We start from the raw sequence: 17,381 nt of genomic DNA on the forward strand, positions 1-17,381 counted from the left end.
TGTGCTCATGTGTTTCTCTGACTACATTACAAAGGCCCACACAGTTGCCCAACTATCAAATACACACATCAGTTTTTTATTTTGAACATTTTTTTGTTGAGGTTATACTTTTAAGGGAAAACTCTCTTAAATTAACCAATTCTGATACCCCTACAAGCAGACAATTTGGAATTTGGGGTCTTGCTCAACGGGACTTCAGCAGATATAGATGGTTGAGGAAATTCTTCTAAATTTTCTTCCTGTACATTCATTTCCAGTCAGGGTCCCTGGATTGAAGGAGCAAAACCCAGTTACCAACCTCAACCACCAGGAGTGGTTGAGGTTGAGCCCCACCAATGTGGGGCTCAGTGTCTTGTCCAAAAGTACTTTAGCACATGGGCGGGCAAGGCGAAAAAAACCAAACCTATCCTCTAATCACATGTTGACTGCTTTACCTCTGCACCACAGCCACCCCTTTATTTTTAGTGACTGGTCAACCTATGAAGCACGTTTTCTGGACTCTGGGAGGAAGGCAGAGTGCCCGGAGTAAACCCTCACATGCACAAGGAGATCATGCAAACTGCACACAGAAAGGACCGAGCTGGGATTCCTTCAGTCTGTGGGAATCAAACCCTTAAATCAAGTCTACACAATAATGTATTGGTCCTCACATATTACAAATCTCTAATGTCAGGAATCCAACCAGGAGCTCATTCTAACATTAGATACTTCTTAATGTTGATTTGTATTTTTTCAACACAAACTACAGTGACTACTACCTACAACTTAAAAGGTCCCATTTAAATGATTTCGTAGGAAAAGCACTCCCAAAAGCAAGACTACAAAATGCACATCTATGTGAGTTAAATGAAATGAAATATCTTTATTGTCATTGTACATGTACAATGAAATTACAGTGCAATTTTTGGGTGAAACAATAAGGTAGCAATAATAATAATAATAAGGTAGCAATCATCTATGTTTTAAAATAAAACAATTATATAAATAAAATACTGCAACAATAAACTAGAGATGTAACTTTCTAAAGAGAAAAAATTCAGATTAAAGCTTATGATTCAAATAAAAGGCACATAAAATATCTGTATCATGACAGACTGTACATTATAATGTAAAAGTTTGTTCCAAGCTAAAAGTATCACTTCAGAGTACATTAGGTGTTTAAACATTGTACAAAGCTTTATTATACAAACCAGGTGAGGAAATTCTGTACAAAGGTCAGACTCTACAACGCGCCTTCAATGTGTTATTTTTGACATGTATTAATTGATTATGACACAAATCTTATGTTGATTCTTAATAATTCTTCATTCTGGTAATTTGGAGGGTTAGGAGGTTTAACAATGTATTCATGGAGAATGTTCACATGCTTTGTTGTGAACAAAAAACCCTGATTTAAAGCTTTACTGGCTCAACAGAGGTGTATGTTATCTTATTTTGCCTGGAAGTCATCACGCAGAGAGAAGTACATGAGCAAAGCTAATGCATGTTTCACTCAATTTCCCTTGAATTGTGTGAAAAATCAGAGTTTCACTGTGTGAGCTACTCTAAATCAAACTTTTTCACCTGCACTCAAAAGATAAAATAAATTCATCAGTTGAATCTGTCTCCTTGAGCAAGCACCACACATTTCATTCACACTTTAACAACAACTTCTTACACTGTTGTTTATAAATTATGAAAGGATCTAATTCCTGTTGTTCAGAATTTCTTTGAACTACTTTTGCACAAGCTGAACACAGGCATTGTGGTCTAGAAGTGAGCGTAACTGCGCGCAGGCTGGTATGCTGCGCTGATAAGACGACAGGCTGTAGAGCATTACATATTTAGGAAGGGCATGTTTGTGGTAACAAAACCAAAGTGTGAGCAGCAAGGCTGATGGAGCTGATAGTAGGAGATTCTGGAGTTCCCATGTCGCTAATCTGTCTGGGTTGATGAAGTACCTGCCCTCAAAGGGACCTGGGTGACTCAAGATGATCCCCATCTTAACTCTCTGATTCCTGTGGTTAACTGTAGATAAATCATTCTCAGATCTGTAGATGTGGTCACGACTCGCCTTGGATGTCCAGAAGATTGTCTTTCAAATCTGCAGGGAAAAAAAGGCATTGATGATACACGTGGTGTTTAAAACTCAGACAAAACTGGACTTTTTAACTGGTATTGATTGATCTCTTATCAACACGGGCAAAGGCTGAATTGTTCACCAAACCCTCAGAGTAAACAGGTAATTAGACATAAAAAAGGGTGGATAGCATCTGTTTTGACGGCACTGAAAATCCGACTGTATCTCTGCGTATTGCTCAGGCTGTACACGAACAGACTCATCAGATAAGGTGAAGCTTGTTGAAGGGTGAAACTTAACGTTATGTGAACTTACTTTAGTTCACCCTGCCATTATAATGCCTGCATTTCCGCAGGCTCAAAGAGACACGGTACATTTATTTTGAAAGACAGAGGACTTATAACAACATCTTTTTGTCTGTTTCCTCCTGCTGCAATCTTGAGGTTTGGGGAGTGTCTGTAAAACTAGCTGTGGGACACCTGGGTCAACCAGATTTAGCTGTGACAAAGACTAAAATGGGCAGGGGGTTATACCAAAGAAATCTATGAATGACTGCATGTTTATGTTGTATTAAGCAACAAAATAGTCATAAATTGCAGCCCTTTTGGGACACTTTTGCATTTATTTACTGTAATATTTCTTTACTGACATGAAAATGACAGCTCTTTTTCAGGTGGCCAACCATGCTTAAACAAACAAACAGATTTCCACCAGAGATGTACAGAAACAGCGACCCCCACCACAAAGAAAGTCTTTGTCGGTGCTCCAATATGCCGTGACCGCCTGACAAATTTGTGAGCGTTGATAAGGGAGGCCAGATCTTCCCATGGCAACGTCAAAGAAACTTTCTTAGATCATGTAACTGGATCCCACATGTTACACACCCAGCAGCTGTCTATCACAAGATACCCTGCACAGACTCTACCCTGAAATGGCTGACAATCATTGTGTTGCTGCAACAGTGACCCCCATGTAGACGGGGAAAAAGAAAAACACAAATGAAACCATGGGGAGGAGGAAAACCAGATGGAAAAGGGATTTTTCCGATGTTTTGCAGATTGGTTTTTGGTTGTCTTTATCTTTCCGATAAAGTGGTTAGACAGTTTACTGCAGATTTGAGAGATTAGTAAAAAGTATGGGAAGGATGAGGGACAGATACAGGAGAGTTCATTGTGTGTTTCAGATAAACAGACTAGTAGTGGAAGAGGGTAAAAACTAAACACTTCAGAAATGCTGCACAAGTGTACGTGTCCAGAGACATGTTGCTTTAGAATAGAGCCTTGAATTTCTGCAGAAAAATCACGTCAGTGGTTTGCCTTTTCTAGTTTTTTTTTCTGTGTGTTAATTTTTTGCTTTGTTTCTTAATAATATACAGAACACTAAACATCTACTCATCCCACAGTTTAAAAAGGAAATAGTTATACACATGTGAAAGTTAGCCTAGAGACAGTGGCACTGAGGAAAAGACAGGAAGCAGAGCTGAAGGTAGCAGAGATGAAGATGAGGATCTCTTTAGAAGTGACCAGGATGGATAGGATCAGGAATGAATACATCAGCGGGACAGCACATGTTTTGGAGATAAAATCAGAGAGGTCAGACTGAGATGTCCAGAGGAGAGAGAGTGAATATATTGGCAGAAGGATGCTGAGTCTATAGAGCTGCCAGACAAAGGGTCTAGAGGAAGACCAAAGAGTAGGTTTATGGATACAGTGAAGGAAGACATTTGGGTAGCTGGTGTTAGAGTAGAGCAGTGTTTTTCAACCAGTGTGCCGCGGCACACTAGTGTGCCGTGGGAGATGGTCAAGTGCGCCGTGGAGAAATTGCCCTCATTAACTGATCTAAAAACATTTTCCATCTCCAGAAAATCAGCTCTTTGTTCATCCAAACAGGCCCGGATAAAACACTGAGTAGTTAGGAATATAAAAGATCTTAAAATTACTTTTTCTTTGTGTTTATTTAATTCTATTAAAGAAATTTTGATAAGAATCACGGTACCGCGATTTACCTGCAGCTATGACAGTTTGCGGAAAAGTCCCGTCCCTTTAACTGTCTCCACCAATCATTCTTGAAGGCTTAATCACATGTCATCACTCTGACCAATCAGAAGTGCTTAAAGTCTTCACTTCCTTGTTCTTAATTCTGCTGATAAAGTCGCTCAGTTCTAACAAAAATACCAGCTAAAGCTCTTCTTTAGCGGTGTAGCTTTCCACAGAGTCCGGTGTCAGACCGTGAAACAAGTGGACAATACAATGAAGCTCAGAGACGCGAGTCTTTCTGCAAGTTTTCGGCAGTTTTCACACTCCATCTCCCATGATGCATTGGCTTAAAGAGCCAGTGTCCCAGCGCACAATGAGTTGTCCTTGCGAAACGCCTTGAAACCACAACAAACAAACAGTTTCTAAATTTTCTAATTTAACTTTCATTTCATCTCTTAGAAAAAACAGCCGCAACTTCCTGCTTTTCCGGCCACAATTATCACAAAAATGCACGTGAGATTGCGGGGGGGGGGGTGGGGGGGGGTGGGGGGGGTGGGGGGCTGTCGATCAATACAGACCATGAATTTCTGTTTTTTTTTTTTTTTTTGGATGCTGGTGTGCCGCGGGATTTTTGTCACGGTTAAATAGTGCCGTGGCTCAAAAAAGGTTGAAAAACACTGGAGTAGAGGATGCAGAAGACAGGGTTAGATGGAGGACGCCGATTTGCTGTGGCGACCCCTGAATTAAGGGAAAGGCCTTGTAAAATGCATTGTAGAACTTTTCTATTAAAACCTTTGCAAAAGTTTGAGGCACTTTATTTATTTTTTTCCTTTTTCATTCACATTGGATGGTAGACTTTTTTCCCTCACCCTATTCATCAGAAAAAACAATGATGTGTCCTGCAGTAATCTAATAGTAGTTTTAAGATCACTGCATTGGCTCCCCATGCAATTCAGAATTGATTTTAAAGTTCTTTTATTGGTTTACAAATGTTTTTATGGTCTCGGGCCTTCATATTTATCTGACATGATTTTTTTTTTTTTTTTTTTTTTTTTAACCTTGTCCTGTCCAACAGCTGGGCAAACAGATGAGAGCTGAGGGCCTCTTGTGTTGGACATATTTTACTTTAACAAGAGGGGTTATTAATCTTCAGACAAACCAAAGGTATGTCTGAATAAACCCCTTTTGTAATTGAGGCCAAACTTTATTAATTTCAAACATGTTTGAAGATCTTTGGTGTTGGACCGGACGGAAAAGGAAAGAGGGGAAGAAGAGAGAGGGACGTTAGAAAGAGGGGGGGAAGGAGGGTGATAGTAGGAGGGGAAGGGGGATAAGACCATGAAGCAGCATAGAGCAACAAGTTTACTGGTTGTTAATCACCATGGTAAGGCTCAAATGCAGTACAAAAAGGGCGGAGCCTGTCCACACACACACCCAAGTGTCAAACACACCTGCTAGTTGCAAAATAGTAGTTTTAAGATCACTGCATTGGCTCCCCATGCAATTCAGAATTGATTTTAAAGTTCTTTTATTGGTTTACAAATGTTTTTATGGTCTCGGGCCTTCATATTTATCTGACATGATTTTAAAGTATGAGCCCTCGCGGACCCTGAGGTCCTCTGATACAGGCCTTTTGCTTATTCCAAAAGTTAGAACAAAAACATACGGCGAGGCCTCATTCAGTTTTTACGGACCTCGCCTGTGGAACAGCCCCCCAGAGAGTCTCAGGGCCGCAGAGACTGTTCATGTTTTTAAAGGATGGCTTAAGACCTACCTTTTTAATTTAGCTTTTAGTTGAATTTTAGGATTTTTTCTTCTTTTTTGATTTTTTAATTTTTTTTTTTTTCTTCTTTTAACTAGTTTTATATGTGTATGTAAATACATTTATTTATTTATTCAAATAATTTTTAAGTCCCTCTTACTATTTCATATGCCTATTAAGGTTTATGTTATTTGTTTTTTGTTTATGTTTTATATATATTTTAATTTTATTCCTTCAACATTTTATTACACTCCAGTGTTTTCCTCTGAGGGATCCTCCACATCAGTGACTGACCCTTCTCAGTAAACGGGGTCGCTGCAGTTGGATCTCCTGGGTCTGACTCTTTTGATCGGATCTGGGGGGTTCTGTTGTAGTGTTCTCCGTAACATGGGTTGGGGGGGTCGCTGATGTGGACATGTCCCCAAAATATCGCTTCCCCACTTACAAAGCCTGGTCTCTACATTCTATCATTTTATCACTTTTTTTATTTATTTATTTTTTTGACGTGTGTGTGTGTGTGTTTTTTTGCGGGGGGGGGGGGGGGGGGGGGTTGTCGCACGGTTTGTCTTGTCATCTTGTTTTTAAATGTTATTGTATTTTATGCACAGCACTTTGGGTGACATTTGTTGTTGAAAAAGTGCTATATAAATAAAGGTTGAATTTGATTTGAATAGTAATGTGTTTTATTTACCAGCACCCTTGTGCTATCCTAGGCACTTTAACATTGGGAGTTGGGTCATCTAGACCCACTAGACAGTGCGCTGAACTTTTTTTCTTCAAAGATTTGTGATCTTCACTGGTGTCCATGGATAACATAAAATCCTCTTCACCTTTATCCACCTTTGTCATGGTAGGGAGAACACGTCAATGTAAGGGTGGGGTCATCTAAGATAGCACAAGGGTTAACTGCTATTTTAATGCTTAAATGGTACTATGCCGCCCTCTGCTGGAGATGTGCTGCTCTAGCTGGACACCTAAGGAAGAAAATTAAGTTTCAGTCAATTACCATCTTCAATATTTAAATTGAGGACCTAAAACAGGAAAGAAAGCCACAAACATTGATTTACTTATCACTAAAATCAAAACACACAGAACTCTCTTCTTTTTTTTTTATTTCAGCTCCAGTGTTACATACTGTAGCAGCATTATCACAATAAATCATTTGATTTGTAAAATCTGTTCCTGTTCTATACATCTCAAATCAGCAAAAATCAGTCCAACTCCCACATCAATCACTTGTGCACAAATTTACATCACGAAATGTTGCATTCCAGCAGTCACTTCCCATCATAACTGGAGCATCAACCCTAATATTGTGACATTTAATAGGAAACAATCGGCTATCTATGAACACTGAAAAGGAATGATGCTGACATCACGCAGTGTCGCCTGCATGCACAATGCTGTAACTTCAAAAACTGTCAAACAGCATCTTTGTTCTATTGGACTCTGTCATCACTTTAAAAAAAGTGTCTTCAGCTGCTCTAACCAAAACAACAGAAGATGAGCTGATTTAAATTCAAATATAACAGCCTTCCATCTATGCCCGTTCAGTTGCTTTTTACATTGAAGTAGGCATAAATGCATCATGAGGTTTCCGTTAGAAGCCATGTTTTCATAGAGTCTAAACAAACGCTTCACATCAGTAAACAAAAAAACTAGGTTACATGGTTCCATGTGAGAGAAAATCTTCCGAGACATTCATGGAAATGGATGACCTCCACTTTAACTGCTTTTGCTTCAAACAAGTGTAGAAAGCTTCACAAACTAAAAAGGAGGACAGCTTGGAGAACTTCCCGTTCTAACAAACGTGAAAGTAGAACTGTGTTTGTGCGTGTGGCAGCGGCATTCGCAGCGAAAGCTAGCTTCAATCCAGATTCATTAAAAGTAGAATGCATAGAATGAAACAAGTCTTTGGTTTGTCAATATTGAACAAGTTCTGGGAACAAGAGGGTGGGGGTCCCCTCCATAATTGATAACAAATAAATTAGAATATATTCTGGATTACATCAGGATCTGGCAACATTTCCTGACTCTGGATCAAAAAATAGACAATAGGCTGGAGAGTGCAGAGAGCACACGGGAAATGTGCAACTACAACAGGATGTGAGAATAAAATCTGGCTCCACTGCAACAAAAGTGGGCACGGTAGTCTCTGTTCTGTTTTCCAAACCCTTCATTTCCAAAGTAACTGTCAGAAGAAACATTTTAACATACGTTTTTAATAAAATCCAGAGCCTTTAAGACCACTTCTGCACATGACAAAGCAGCACCTCCTTTAAGAGATTTCTGTACAACAGCCACCAGAAAAGTACTTTTGTCGATAACAAAAAAAAATGTTTAAAGGAGCTTCGAAAGTTTTTAAATCCGACTGGTATTGTGCGTGATTCAAGAGCATTTTACTGCTGCTCTATAATAAGACAAAAACAATAAACCTGGACCGCTGCGGTCAACACAGAATTCAAAGATGGCGGATGCTGCTGGAAACATTTTAGTGCAAAGACAACATTTGAAGAAAAGAACAGCATCAAGCTGTTCCTGTTTAGTTTTGACAAATACGGCCAGTTGTTCAGAAAAAGTGTTTCCGTTTCTGGCAGAGAACAATAAAGTCCAATCAAAAGTCACGCGTGAAGTTATCTCTTTTGATGAGAAAGGCAAAATAACAAACAGGAGTTTTTTGTGAGGCACTTGGAAAATGGAAATGTCCCCATCAGAAGAGCAATGAAAATGACGTGCAGTTTGGTTTCTGTGAGAACACAGAGAGAAAAAATATTAAAAACAAACACTGAGATTCTTTCAACCCCCCCCCCCCCTTCCAAAAAAACAAAAATCTGCAGCAAAATAAATAATAAGTTCAGATATGTCTAAATATAAACATCATATGTACTAACTTCATTCACATGTTCAAGAGCTTAAAGTTGTGGGTCTTGTCGTTGTGGGAGGAATAGAAAAAGACGCCATTCTTCCTTAAAACACACATTTGTGATTTCTCTGTATGTTGGTATTAAAACCAGACACATTTGGGTAACTAAGGAAAAGCAGCGTTCCCGTCTCACTGCCTTGTGGGAAAAAGGACTTATCTCCCACGGCTTCAGGCGGGAAGTCTCTCTCATTAGTCTTGGCACCCGCAGCTCCGACCCACTTTCCATTACACCGACCCTGATCCGGCCTCCTGCTCGAGCTGCTGCTTCGTCAGGAAATATTTGAAAAACTCGTACACTGACCAGGCAATGGCGGTTGAGGGCATCTGATATATAACCCGCGCTTGGACCCCCTTAAAGAAGGCTGCCAAACCCCCGAGACGGTACACTGTCCTGAAGGCATTGACCATCCCCGACAGGTGGCCGCTGATGTTCATGGAGTGCAGAGCCACGTTCTCCTGCGTGTTCAGCAGGGTTTTACAAACGTCCAGCGGAGTGGTCACGGCAGCCGAGATGGCGCCGGCGGCTGCTCCGGACAATATGTGGCTGCCGGGGTTGTAATGCCTGTGAGGGTTGAGCTGCTCCTGCATCAGTTCATAGGTGATGAAGTGAACAGCCTGAAAGGGAATGTTCATGGTCAGTTGCGTGCTGTAGCTGCGGTAGAAGGCTCCGGCGCCTTCGGTGCGCGTCACAGTTTGAACGCAGTCCCAGAGTCCTTTGTAAGGAGAGTTGTACATTTGCATCCTCTGCTTCACCACTGCAGAACAGAAGAACCACAAAGAGCATTAGCATTTGACACCATAATCATTCAAAACAAGCATGCATATGTTATGACCACTGACTGTATATGAGAACTGGAGCGAGTGAGTGTGGCGTCACCCATTGAAAATGATTTACTTCCAGCTCCAATAAAGTGCAGTCAGTTCAATCGCCATTTTTTTGCAATCAGGACGCTGCCATGTTGGAGCCAGATGGAGTCAGTAAGCAGTGATCGTTCCGAATTTATCTGAATCAACATTTCAATGGCAACCCCTCTCGCTGATCAGAAGTGAGCGTGTTGGAAGGCCACACCCCTTCCACTTGAAAGTGGGGTTGGGAGAATCTGTCAATCAAACGCTTCAAAGGTTGGATGTGAGACCACATACTTTTATTGAGGCATCTGATTGCCCCGTTTAGAACTTGAATAAGTTGCACTACAAAAAATTATCTAAAAAAAAAATGAGGATTATCAAGAAAATAATAAAGTTATTAGAATAGATAATCTCAGCCCAGTTGTCATATACAGTCAATGGTTACGATGTTATGATGTTTTTTAGGAGAAATATGAAGGATTGTATGCATGCACACATTAAAACGTTTCATTATTTTCTTGGGAGTTATTAAAAGGGCTTTTAAATTGAAAAGAATTAAGTGAACGAGGACAGTTATGATAGGGCTTCCATTGTGAAACATTCAAAAAAGTTAAAAATACAATTTTGCATTGCTAAATAAAAGTTCAATTTTTTAAAACAACATTAACTGCCTTATCTGGATTTTTGTCTGTCATTCATCTTCTTCCGTTTGTCCCTTTCGGGGTCACGGGGCTTCTGGAGCCTATCCCGGCCACTTATGGGCGAAGGCAGGGGACACCCTGGACAGGTCGCCAGTCTGTCGCAGGGTCACACATATCACACACCCATGCACACTCACATTCACACCTATGGACAATTTGGAGTGACCAATTAACCTATGATTTTTGTCTTATAATATAAATTAAAAGCAACAAAAAATTGTGCTTATTTTTTTTATCAGAGAAACTTTTGCAAGTAATTTTCTAAATTTATGTTATCAGTGTTGAACTGTTTTCTTGGCTGCATTGACCTGGAGGAAGGGTTAGGGGTTACGTTTAGGTTCATATGTGCGACATCAACAACATTTAACTTGGAAATGCTTAAAATACGAGCGGACAAGGCACGGATTACCTCTGGCAAATATTCTTTTACATCAGTTTTTGTGCTTGGTCATAGGTAAATATGTGCGAATAACATCAGCCTTTTATTAAACTAGACAAAGTGCTTTGGCATCAGGCAGCTAAGTTTACATTTATCCAGTGAAATTTATTTCCGTTAACAAAAGTAATTAAGTCATTAACAGGCCAATGCTTTAATATTTTGTTTGTTAAGGGCCTATATCATACTTTTCTTAAGCCTTTCAGACCTAACAATATCCACGTATAAGATGATATTTTAGCTTTTGGCACACTAAAGAACAATTTTAAAAATAAAATTGTGGTTATTTTCCTGAGCTTTTGTCCAACTCTGAAGTCAGACGACTCTCTCTCTGAGGCTCCGCCTTTCACTCCTTGCTGGTCCCGCCTATTTCATGACATCATCCTAGAGCCGGCTTCGGCAGCGGGTCTGCGTCTCCCACGAAGACAAACAATATGCAAACTTTTGCAAAGATGGCTGTGTCTGTTGTGCATATCAAATGAAAGCGTTTAGCCGATCACCGCTAGCATAATGAGGAAAGTGGGTGTGTGTTTTAGCCTGGGGGCGGTGCTGGCAGTGGAAACTCTTCTTGAAAGGCGCTGTTCTCCGCTTATGTACGTCATAATACGGGAACCTGCTTGTTTTTGTGGATAGGGAGAGGCCGGTACTCAGAGTTTTAGAGATTTTTAGAAATGTCTGAACAGATCAAAACACTGCTTTGGGGGTTCTTTTCTTAAGGAATGAATATTATAATACATTTAAAAGCTCAAAAAGTTGATTTTGCACGAAGCAGGGCCTTTAACACCACTGCACAGGAGTCGAGGTTTGTTGAATATTGTTGGATTATTGTCCCAGATAAACAAACAGATGCTTTTCTTACCTTCAGCTGGATTCATGATGGCATCATGGAGAACAGTGGCCACACTACCTGCTACACCTGTTAAAATATACAGGTTTTTTAATACTATGTTTCCCTTTTTGTTTCCTTTTTTTCAAACAACTACCTAAGTCATAGTACCGGTAATCACTTTATTTGAATCAACAACTTACTTTCCTCTCTAAAATATAAACACAGAGATTAACAAATACATGCTCCAAACAGGAATTGCCATTTTTATTTAAAACACCTGTAGTTCTCCAGGCTATGTGGTTATATGTTCAAAAGTGGCGAGTTGGAGGCTCGTACCGTTGGCTATGTGGCTGTTCCCTCCATTCTGAATGACGTCGCTGAGCGATCGCTTGGCCCGTTCGTAGCAGGCGAAGTAGAGAGCGTGGGCGGGTCCGGCTCCTAACATGGTGATGTTGAGGCCTCTCAGGGGTCTGAAGATCCCCTCTGTGCGGATGATCCTTTTCAGTGCTTCATACACGCCCTTATACTGTGCGTTTGGGTCAGGCTGCAGGCTCTGCATCCTAGTCTGAAAACACACAAAAACACATTTAACCCCACATTTGGTATGGGTTCCTAACATTTGCTCAAAGCTTCAGCTCGCAGTGAAGCTCCTGGTGTTAGAACAGGACCACGATTCATTGTCGCTACATTTACATTTAATAATTTAGCAGGTTTTTGTGCGTCACCCCACTTTTATAAGGATGTAACACAGCCCTCCCGCCATTTTGTTCTTTTACATCGTGACGTGCGATGTGCGTCACCAAGGCTTGGTTTGGGACGCCGTGGCAGCTCCTTGGTTTATTCGGTCATGCCAAGTTGTCCATCCAACACAAAGCCTGTTATTATTTGCAGAGAGATCTGGGACCAGCTCAGGAGATGGACCAACTCTATCTTCCACAGCAGGTTTGCCTTCGTTTCCTTCCTTTGGTTTGACAATAAAATATCCATGACATTTCCGCTGGACACAGATTTGGGAAGCCGGGGGCACTAAACTATTGGCAGGAGGTTTTCTGAAGCTGGCCTGAGCCTTAGTGTCCTAGAAATCCCAATGTTCTTCTTCAAGTGTGTTTGTATACATCGGATTGTGAAGCTGGGATAACCTGCACGAACTTTCACTGGAGAATCCAGAGGATATTTATCCAGAGGATATTTATCTAACATTTATGACCTCAATCCTTATGATCCTAACAAAACAGACAAAAGAGTGACGAAATGTTACACTTGTGAAACACACACTGTTGATTTGATGCACTTTTAAACCAAAAGTGTTTTAGGTTACCGTTAAATGTTAAAGTGTTTTATTGTAATCATGTAAAAATAGAAAATGTAGCTTAGATTTCTTGGGTTAATACAGTATTGGATGAAAATCTGTCTTGGAAACTTCATATATGTCATTATGTTAACTAAAGTGTTCAAAAATATGTTTGTGTTGAATAATGTTAAGTATTTGTCATCTAGTAAAACAAAGAGAATGATGAACTATTCACTTATTCTGCCTTATCAGAGTACAAATGCAGTATTCATTATCTAGTTTTCTGAAATTTGAAGCCTTAATAGAACAAACAATAGAGCGATGCCAGAAAGTTTACAAAAGGTTTTTACTTTCAGTTCTGATAATCAGAAAAGGAGATTTGATTGCAAGTGCCCACTCGACTTTAAACCAAATGTCTTTTTCTTTTGTTGGTGGTGAACTTTGGAATTCACAACAGAATTATTTGAAAAAATGTGCACATATTGTCAAAATTGTAATTTTGAACGCTCCGATTCAAAACCTGGATAATGAACAGTGCAGGGGACGTTTTCCAAATTACTTGTATTTCTTCAACATAATCAAGTGTAAATAAATGTGTACAAACAAACAAATAAACACGAATTAAGGGCAAATACGTTCATATTTTTGTTTTCTAAAGTTTAGCCCACTGTTGTTTTTTAACATCAAAATAGTCCAAAGGTAACATTATTAGAACATTCTACTATACTGTATGGTCACATGTCTTTCAGTGTTTCCACACATGGGACTGGAATGATGGTTTACACATTTTTGCTCCCATCACACGGGTGTGTTGTCCGCTGTGATGCACTTGGTCGTTTTTGTGTTATAGTAAAATAAACAAAACAGAATCTTTTACTATATTGATATAAATGATTTATTCCACTTTGAAAGTATTTTAAACTGGTATAGGTTGATTTGATTTGAATAACAACTTGCCTCATATATACATATAACCCTATGTATATTTATGTATATTCAAATATACAAACATATGTATTCCTTGATTACATTCAGAACATGTTTTTGTATTTTTGATTCTCCATGACAGGAAAAAAACTTATAAAGAAAGAAAAGGATCATTATAAAATAGTAATTGCATTAAAATTAGTTTAATAATCCATTTTTATGGGGTTATGATCAGAAATGGTAAAATCCCAGCTACTAATTTAATTAAATATGTGGTATCTGTTTTCTACCACAACATACAAGTATGCATGGTACTGACATTGAAGATTGTATCTTCATCATTTGAAATGTGTGAGTCTTCGCTCATTGACAGTTTCCTAATCAATCCAAGAGAGGAAGGGGTGCGTTCACACACCCTCCTCTGCAGAAGGCTGATTCCAACTGTGCACAACACTGATAAGAAACCCCTCCTCTCATTGAAACAGGCTACTCCCTAAATTTGTGTCTTGCTTTTTGCAAAACAATTAAGAATAACTTCGGAGATTCCACTTGGAGTGGACTGAAAGCTTGAAATCAATTTTCTTTGTTTTACAAGAACAAAAACTGTCGCTGCACGCTTTTGACTCCTCAATGCGTCCAAATCCAGCTGTTTATAACGGCAGATTCATTCTAGTCTTTGGTTACCGACAGGCAAAGGTGAGAAAGCAGTCGATAAAAAGATCAATAGGGTTGAGTCTAAACTAAATGTCATTTATCATGGTAGACTGAAGGGTAACGTTGAAAAAGTGGAAACTTCATGAGGAAATGGCAACACAAGTTTGGGTAATAAAGACCAGAGAACTTAAAAGGAAGTGTGTGGAGTGAAGGAAATCTGAACACAGCTGACAAACCTTTACTTAAAAGAATTGTTATGAAACATTAGGGAATTTTACAAGCTGATGGGGAGGAACTATGTTCATTTAAAAAAACTAAAAAGAAATCGAATGTAACAATAAATTCACAGATAGATTTTTCTTTTGATTTGCCCCCAAGGGGTTGAAAAAGGAGTTTCTTATTTGTATACAACCTGTAATAGAATACTACCATTCCATCACAGGAATACTACATGGATATTATCCAACATGCATTAAATCAAACAATAAAAAAATAAATATTTTTGTCCCCATGTTTTTTTTTTTTTTTTTTGGCTGGTCAGCAGGCCAGCAGGTTGTCTGCTGCATAGGAGATGCAGGATAGATCCTATATGTTGCATCCACCTAAATGACATAGTTCATATAGTTAAAGTGTGCTTTTCCAACTTTATTTTAAACCATGTAAAATTTAAGAAAATATCTTATGTGTAAAAAACAGAAAAAAAATCTTTTAATGACATTTGATGTCCTCTGAAAAGGGATTTTCAGTATGTCCCAGAATGGGTTTGTCTGTCATTTCAAAAGCTGCTCCCTTTGTTATTTTTAAGTGACTTAATATTATGGAAAATCCTGGAAAAAAATTACAGGAACCTCTCACTAAAAGACTGGCAGTATGTATCGTATAGTATTCTAGATATAGTCATATATTTGAGTAAAATGTCTTTTTAGACTTAGTTACTTTTATACTTTCTCATACAGACTGCTCTAAGGCCTCGTACACGTCACTATAAATTGTATTATATCTCGCTATGTGTGTGAATAAATCCAATTTGGCTGTATTCACTGTAACCACCCTCTGTGTTGGATGGATGTCAATTCCATAAATTGTTTACATCTACAGAAGTCTCTCATCACTTTGCCCCTGACTGAAGATGATGAACAGAATTTTGTGGATGGGGTATTTACATTCTGGAGGGATCTATGAAGGACTTCTATTCTGTAAATTAGCTGATCCAGCAGAGATGGAGACATTTTAGCAAAGTAAAATAACTTTATTTTCTAATCCTAATCTCTTGAGGCGCTTCACGGATGGAGGTCAAGACTGATTACTAGTTTGAATCCACTTCTGTGACTTTTAGACACGTTTAGCAACGCATTTTGTAGATTTCTTTTTTTTGGGGGGGGGGGGGGGGGCTTTGTGTTTTGGGGTTTACCTGACAGTAAAAAAATGATAATAAAAAAATTTTTAACTTGACTTTCCCTGTAAACACATCGTGATTTGTGCTTAGTGAAAATAGTAAATACACAGCAGGGGAAAATAAGGCGGAGGAAAAAAGATCGAGGGTAAAATACACAACTTATTGATGTATTGTGTGCTTTCTAGTTTAAATATTGCGCTGGACGTAACAGGCTTCTTGTGTTTGCAAAGTTTTAAACTTTCCTTCCTTAAACTTTTTCGGTTTGAGGAAGGAAACCGTAAATCCACTCATTTTAACTTTGCTAGCCCGTCCAACTTGTTAGTTCAGTCTGGAGCCAATGGGCTGAGATGAGCTAACACCAAAGCTAACTAAGTCCGAAGACTCGTAGCTAACATTAGCTAGCTACTGCGCCGTTTCTGAACGGAACGGCCCGCTTAAGACGTATTGCTGAATGAGCCGTTCCAGAAAAACTCCTATGAAGAGCCATTGTGATCCCTCTGGGTGCGTTACCTTTACAGAATCCACGGGGTACATCACCGTGTGCTCCAGTATGCCTGCTACCGCTCCTGCTGTCATGTGGGTCGCCACAGAGACGTCGGGAGGCAAACTCTCGTAGTCCCCATCCACATCAAAAGTATCGTCGTTTTTGCTTTTGGCCTGCGACATCTCCAGAGTTGCCACCCCACGATCCGAGCTCAACTCCATGCGTCGCGGGCTCTCATTGACGGGCTTCTTCACGGGGAAACATATTTGGAGGTTTCGGCAGCATGGATAACCACAACATCACCACTGCCTACCAGGAGTCAAGCGTTGCTGTGACGTCATCGATTGGAGGCGCGGCTCTGGAGACGGGAACCAATAGTGTTTCAGAATACAGAAATAGTGGGCGGGCTTTTGATTTGAGAAGCCAATGAAAAGTTGCCGTGATGGATCAGTCCTTTGCTTCAAAGCCCCGCTGCTAAAAGTTTATTCATCCATGGGGTTTGAATGGGCTCGACAGAAACGTGATCTCCCAGAGCTACTGTGAGGATAGATAAGCAGGTGTGGCTTTCCTATCAGGCACTATCTTTTCATTAGTATCATAAGAAAACTACTGTTTTCATTCATAGTAACTTCAGATGTGTGAGCTATACACACAAAAGTGGGGGAAAACAAACAAAACTGAAGAAATGTACTAATCATTGATCACAGCATGATCTAAAATTGTTATAAAAGACTTATTCTGGGATAAAGTTTAAATGATTATGCGAATTCATCCATAATTATCTAAATTACATTAATAATAATGATAATAATAATGATGGGCCACATATGTCATATAAAAAGTATTTATAGGGAAATATTTAAAGTGATATTGAAACGTGTTTAGCAAATTCATTGTAACCCATTCAGATTTTTCTAGTTGACCTAAAACAATTACCTGCAAGCCAGTTCAATTGAAATGATCTGTAAGAGGATCTATGCTTATGACACCATACTTCTAAGTCACAAGAACAGTCATATGAAACAGCCTGGAGTAAGGGGCAGGGTCTTCTATCAAACAAATGGGTCTTTCATTCCCACTGCTGTTAGACTGCA

General features: G+C 39.4%; 1 protein-coding gene across 2 annotated transcripts; it reads right to left on the reverse strand.

Moving 5' to 3' along the window:
- Positions 1-6,892: 6,892 nt before the first annotated feature.
- Positions 6,893-16,624, reverse strand: slc25a37 (solute carrier family 25 member 37). 2 transcript variants are annotated; one of them, XR_002290856.3, is made up of 5 exons: positions 16,314-16,624; positions 11,872-12,100; positions 11,566-11,622; positions 8,689-9,475; positions 6,893-8,543 (listed from the first exon to the last, which is right to left on the reverse strand). XR_002290856.3 is itself a non-coding variant. In XM_004072663.5 (4 exons), exons 1-4 carry the CDS (start codon positions 16,506-16,508, stop codon positions 8,946-8,948), a joined length of 1,011 nt encoding a protein of 336 aa, XP_004072711.1. In that variant the 5' UTR covers positions 16,509-16,624; the 3' UTR covers positions 6,893-8,945. The 2 variants fall into 2 exon arrangements, 1 of the variants encoding a protein (XP_004072711.1); XM_004072663.5 differs by having other exon boundaries at positions 6,893-9,475.
- Between the last annotated feature and the right edge of the window lie 757 nt (positions 16,625-17,381).

The sequence above is a fragment of the Oryzias latipes genome, chromosome 9 (assembly GCF_053564925.1).
Source record: "Oryzias latipes strain Hd-rR chromosome 9, Olatipes_Hd-rR_3.1".
Taxonomy (NCBI): domain Eukaryota; kingdom Metazoa; phylum Chordata; class Actinopteri; order Beloniformes; family Adrianichthyidae; genus Oryzias; species Oryzias latipes.